We start from the raw sequence: 5,835 nt of genomic DNA on the forward strand, positions 1-5,835 counted from the left end.
CAATGTCAGAGTTCAATACAAACTTCAAGATATTTTTGGCCTCCTCCTCATACTTTAATCAAGACAAATAATGTGACTCTTTTTGTGGACCAGAGTAGTACCCAGATTAGCCAAAATATGTGAAAAGCACAATACTGCATAGCTATTAATAGTACAGAGAACCGAGTAGGAACTCGCGCACAGTGGTATCGACACTATTTTTTTCCATGGAGCATTCATAATTCCGACGTCAACCAATAGTATTTTTTTCATATTTTCTAGTTTAACCAATAGTATGCTCATAAAAAGTTTGTAAATTGTATGATTGGATATAATAAAATTAATCAGATTGATCTGATTGCAAAATTATAATTCGTACTCGGAAGCACAACTTGCGCATTCGCATACAATTCCCCATATATTTCAAATTACCACTGTGCGCGAGTTCCTACTCCGTTCTCTGTTCATCTGCACCACCTTACATACTAGAATAGAACAACTTGAGCTACAAGGTGTAAGATGCGTAGAGGATTCACGTCGACTCATATCTATGATGTAGACAAGTAAAAAAAACCTATCCACCTCCTGCTATTTACTTGCTTTGCATCAAAAATCGACATCATTTGAAACATACTAGTATTTGCTAACTCTTAACTGTGAGTACGTGGTATTATATCGCGATTGTAATCACTGTCAGTCAAGCGCAGGAGTATTTCGAGTACTGTAATATATACGCACAATAATGCATAGTGAGAGAGCATGCAGTGTTCGTTTTTGACCAGAACGTTATGAGTAAACAATATTTAGTTCCGTGTTGTTGAAAGGCTCCAGCATTGTCGTGAGTGCTAGGGCCTTCATCTTGGATCTCGTCATTCGATACCTAGGGTTTTCACCCTGAAGTTACGCTGCGTCGACATGCATTTGGCACGAGCACTCTGAGGCAGCGTTGGCATTTTCAATGGAGGAGTAGGCCATACTTTTAATCTCGAGATGGAGGTAGCAGCGCTTGTCCCCTTCTCCCTTCGTCGGACTTTGCCAAGCGATGATGAAAGACGTTCATGAGTGCGAATATTGTTGCGGGCTACGAACACCAGTCGAAAGTTTGGCTTCGTATGCACTACCTCTGTCCGAGAAGGCCCCGCCTCCAGACGCTCTATGGCATGAACCGTGATAATCAAATTAACGTTATACTACGTAGTATCAATGATATCAATGGTAGTGCATTTCGATTATCACTTGATTCAAGGCAACTCATTGAATCGAGCGGATAACTCTGCGCATTACAGCTCGCAAGTCGATGACTGTATGGTCATTCACACCATGGGGGAGATTCGCGGCTGGTTGCGATTGTCCAACGTGATATTGATGGGGGCAGCGACGTGTTCTTGGTATGTAAAGTCGCCCGCCGCCGCTAGAGATGGCAGTTGACGTGGGCCAGCGTCGCCTTGAATGTCGTACAGACGGTACCGCATGTATCGAGCGTCTTGACTTACTTTGATCACGAGCACATATTGAATCCCCTCGTAGGCAAGCCAATGGCGTGCTTTACGTTCCAAGCTGGGCCACGATTGAAATCGTCCAACCTCAACAACGAATGTGACCCATTCTCGCATTCTATGACGGCTTCCATCGGGCAGTATGGGCGGAGGAATTCTTCCAGGCGTATCCTCAAATGGACTGTAGATGGCGTAGGCTTCTTTGTTGGGATCCCCATCTTGATAACACGTCGTGGAACCCTTCGGACAAAATTCGTCGAAGTTGCCACAACCTCGAATGAACGCGGACTCAAAACACCTCACGGTGCATTCGTGTATAATGGAAAGAGGATATTTGACAACCCAAGGCATCCTCTCACGCGTTCCACGCAGTGTAGCGGGATCCGCACATCGTCTTGGCCAAACACGTTCACTGAAACGTCGTCACACCCGGGGTAGGGTTCACTTTGCTGGAGCAACTGCACACGACCGTGGGGACGTCGAGCTCGTTCACAACGGCTCGAAGCTGCCTGAGTGTCGTTCCCATGGTTGTCCTGAACTTCAATACTAGTAATATCTTCAACGTGTACTTGAACGCCTGCCTGCCTCATCGCATTCTGTTTGTTGACAGCTCGGTTCGAAAAGCGATTGAAGTTTCTGATTGGCCTATAAACAGGGGTAACGTTAAATGTAGTATCAACGATCAGAAGCGTATTATATATATATATATATAATATTTTCAGCACTGACGGAGATACTATTTCGAGTAGTTACTAGTAGCTACTAGTCTCGGTTTGCTAAATGTCTCTAATGAAGTAGTACTTAGTATCAACGATCAGAAGCGTATTATATATATATATATATATATATATTATATTTTCAGCACTGACGGAGATACTATTTCGAGTAGTTACTAGTAGCTACTAGTCACGGCCTACCTAAACAAAGTGCAAGACAATTCCTTCCAATGAGAAGGAATGGCATAGCTCTGTGGGCAGGACAATTGAGGCATGTATAGATGATGCTCATCCCACCATCTCAGCATGGTGAAAAGCATTCATCGACTGAAAACAACCGAAGCGTAATTATTCATTACACTTGGGTTTTGTAAAGACCTGAATGTTGGTATTACTTCGAAGTACTACAGTAGTACTTCATTTATCACCAATCTTTAGCCAATCCGATTCACATATTTCAAAACGGTCGAAGTACTATAGTACTACTATTAATAGTACTATTACTACGTACTAGGTAGTACTATTAATAGCAGTAACGTAGTGTTAGATTCACAGTCAAATTGTTATATTAGTAACGTTATGATGGTATATGGACAAAAGCACGAACTACTCTCGAGATGCTCTGAGCATAATTACAGTGTCAGTAGTATTAATCCTTGGCCGTGCATATATTACCAGTAACGTTATACTAGTAAGAGCCTCCGCTACACTCTGTTCATGCCAAACAGCGACTCGGCAAACTTCTTTTGCTCGGCCACCTTCTTGTCTCGCAGCTGGGTGACAGTGCAGCAGGTCGCACACAATCGCACGGCGAGCGCTTCCTTGTCGAGCTTTTCTCTGGCCGCTTGGTCAGGATCCTTGATATCTCCTAGCTTTTTCGAGCAGTTGCGGCACATGGAGCGGCCACAGATGTGGCAATCTCGAAGGGCATCCAGCAGGGACTTAGGGTTCTTGCACAGTTTGCACGACAGCCGCGGCACGTCCGCAGGGGGGGCCTGCGTACCTTCGCGCATAAACTTAGTGAGACGCACGAGGGTTTGCCTTGAGATCGCGTCCGACACCATCACGCCCGAGTGGTCGGGGATGTTGATGGACGCGCCGGCGTTGACAAGTGCGCCGGCCATATCGGGGAACGACCGGTCCACGATTGCCATGTGGAGGTACGTAGTGCCGTTGCCGACTAAGTTGTTGAGCTGCATGCCACGGAACGAGATGAGCTTGACAAACACTGACGTGTCGGCCTTCGCCGTCATGATGTGCACTTCCAGCGGCGTCTGGCCGCGCACGTTGGTCGCGTGGAGGTTCGCGCCCATCGACAGGAGAAGCGTGCCAAGGGACGTCTGCAATTCCGCAGCGGAAGCGTCTTTCGAAGCGACGAAGTGCAACGGCGTGTTGCCGTGCTTGTCGCCGACGTTGACAAACTCCTCGGCCCGCGGCAGTTTCATGAGGGCCTTGAGCACATCCACGTGTCCTTTCTTCACGGCGATGTGGAATGCTGTCTGGTGGTTCTTGCGCTCGCGGAGGAGGAGGATCCCTGCCGAATTGGTTGTGGTGATGTCGCCACCAGAAGTCTCATCTAGGTCTTCCAAGTCGTACCCATACCGCTGCAACATTGCAATCATCGTGCTCGCACGGGAACTTCCCGCTGCTGCGCTGTTGCCGCTTGGCAAGGGCACAGGTGCGGCGGGAGGGGCATGCGACTGCGCGAAACGAACGCGCGGGTTCGACGGTTCCGGCGGCGCGTCCGGTGCTGCCACGGGGATATGTTGAGCATCATGGCGGGGAGATCCTTCGCCGGACGAGGCAGACATGTCCGAATCACGCAGAACGTTCTCATCCGGGAGGTGTGCCCGCAAGCCATCGATGGAATCCAACGCCGAAGCCGCCATCGTTTATGGATGATGGATCGGTCGAAGGTCAAATAGTGATGGGGTGATTTATTCGTAATACTTTGACTGGTACAAAAAGTAATAATAATAATATATTGAGGTGAGGTGCTATTTTAAGAATGTCAAAGTGAAATATATCATGTTCTTGTATACAGATTATTCTTGAAATGCGAAAAAGTACACCTTTTTGCAGCTTTTTTTGCATCTAACATTCTTAATCAAATAGCCTGATTAGTGCAATGCCCTAAATAGGTCCTATTCTATGGTAACAGTAACTGTAACTATCGCGTTAACGTTAACAGCAAACTCGGACAGCTACAAGTAACGGTACTGTAACCATCCGTAAGCTTAGTAAATACTCCTCCAAGTAATCAATGACCTGTAGATCTGCTGCAGTAACGTTAGGCTTAAGCTTAGACGTTAGCGCTTCACGAAATGGTTACGCTGACGTTAGTATGCAAAATACTGTACGGCACGGTTCAGTAATCCCGAGTTTACAGCCCAGTGTCCGTCCATTCATGGTTCAGTCTACCTACTCAACGCGTACAGTCGCAATGTAATAATATTGCCATGGATCCACTCCCAAACTCCTACTGCTTTGAGCATCTACATGTCGATATGTTGGCCATGTAGTCGTCCAACATTTCAAATTTGTTCATACATGGATTCAATGCTACGGATAGTCGCTATGAAGAAGAATCAGGAAAAGAAATGGACTGGGCCTTTTCGCGAGCGAGGGCGGCGTCCAGCGCACGCTTGAGTTCGACACACTTCGAGTCGTATGGGAACGAATAGTCGATGAACGAGCCTAGGAGAGAGAAAACCCTGTCAGATGACGAAGGATACATAGAAGACAACAAAGCAAGCCTACCAAGTACACCAAGGACGGCAAAAGGATACATCTTTTTGCTGTAGATGCTGATAGGGACCCCTGCAACCACACCTCCGACACAAAACTATGGAACGCCAGCCACCATCAGCCACGATGAAAGAGCGAGGAGACGAAGCCATATACGTGAAGGTGTCCCACGTACGTTGACTTGGTTCTGAATCATGCAGCCTTGAAGCGACGCACGGATCTCATTGGATGTGTGCGTGGTGGCGGCAACTGGTTGCGCCGCAGCAGCGTTTTCGGCCATCACTTTGAAGTTTCAGTGCCCGCATGCGTTATCCGGACATTTAATGAGCCAATCAAATGGCCTTGCTTAATTGACCAATGTATTGTACTGAACGAATTGATTGGCTACGTAGAGCCAATCATGTTTGCTGATGAATAGCTTCGAGATCATACGCATACTACCAGTACAGTAGTACCGGTAATAGCTGTAAGCTTATTATAGTACCCAGAGTACTATTAATACCGGTAAGAAGTATTGTGTTTTTCATGTAGTTTGCCCGTTGTTTAACTGCGTTAAACAACCAGACGTTTAAAATAATATAAGCCCGATTGAAGATAAAACAACGCTAAACACAAGTTCTGCATTTCAGCAGAATAAAACAACTCTTACTTTATTTCAGCTGCTAACTAATAGAGCTGCAGCACCAGGCCAACTTACGCCGTACAACCACCAGTTCATCACGATGCATACCGTATTAGGCTGTGAAATGGGGGTACTATACATCGTGTAGTCGTAGTGCGCCCTTGCCTTCCACGTACAGTGCTAAGGTTAGAGCAGATCAAGAATTGTAGGTATGGCATAGCTTTGAATCATTGGACAGAGCGACGACTACATGTACTGTAGCCTGACTATATCC

At 46.5% G+C, this 5,835-nt stretch overlaps 3 protein-coding genes across 3 annotated transcripts; all 3 read right to left on the minus strand.

Annotated features, from left to right (window-relative positions):
- Nucleotides 1-1,292: 1,292 nt before the first annotated feature.
- Nucleotides 1,293-2,001, minus strand: H257_10598 (hypothetical protein; the record flags this gene model as incomplete). The annotated part of the gene is made up of 2 exons (XM_009837196.1): nucleotides 1,293-1,536; nucleotides 1,889-2,001. 2 exons carry the CDS (start codon nucleotides 1,999-2,001, stop codon nucleotides 1,293-1,295), a joined length of 357 nt encoding a protein of 118 aa, XP_009835498.1.
- A 789-nt stretch (nucleotides 2,002-2,790) lies between these two features.
- On the minus strand, nucleotides 2,791-4,126 carry H257_10599 (hypothetical protein). Its single transcript, XM_009837197.1, has one exon. The coding sequence runs from the start codon at nucleotides 4,078-4,080 to the stop codon at nucleotides 2,896-2,898; it is 1,185 nt and encodes a 394-aa protein (XP_009835499.1). The 5' UTR covers nucleotides 4,081-4,126; the 3' UTR covers nucleotides 2,791-2,895.
- Nucleotides 4,127-4,702: 576 nt separating this feature from the next.
- On the minus strand, nucleotides 4,703-5,222 carry H257_10600 (hypothetical protein). Its single transcript, XM_009837198.1, has 3 exons — nucleotides 5,115-5,222; nucleotides 4,952-5,036; nucleotides 4,703-4,888 (listed from the first exon to the last, which is right to left on the minus strand). Exons 1-3 carry the CDS (start codon nucleotides 5,217-5,219, stop codon nucleotides 4,767-4,769), a joined length of 312 nt encoding a protein of 103 aa, XP_009835500.1. The 5' UTR covers nucleotides 5,220-5,222; the 3' UTR covers nucleotides 4,703-4,766.
- Nucleotides 5,223-5,835: the final 613 nt, after the last annotated feature.

This window comes from Aphanomyces astaci (genome assembly GCF_000520075.1).
Source record: "Aphanomyces astaci strain APO3 unplaced genomic scaffold supercont1.29, whole genome shotgun sequence".
Taxonomy (NCBI): Eukaryota; Oomycota; class Saprolegniomycetes; order Saprolegniales; family Verrucalvaceae; genus Aphanomyces; species Aphanomyces astaci.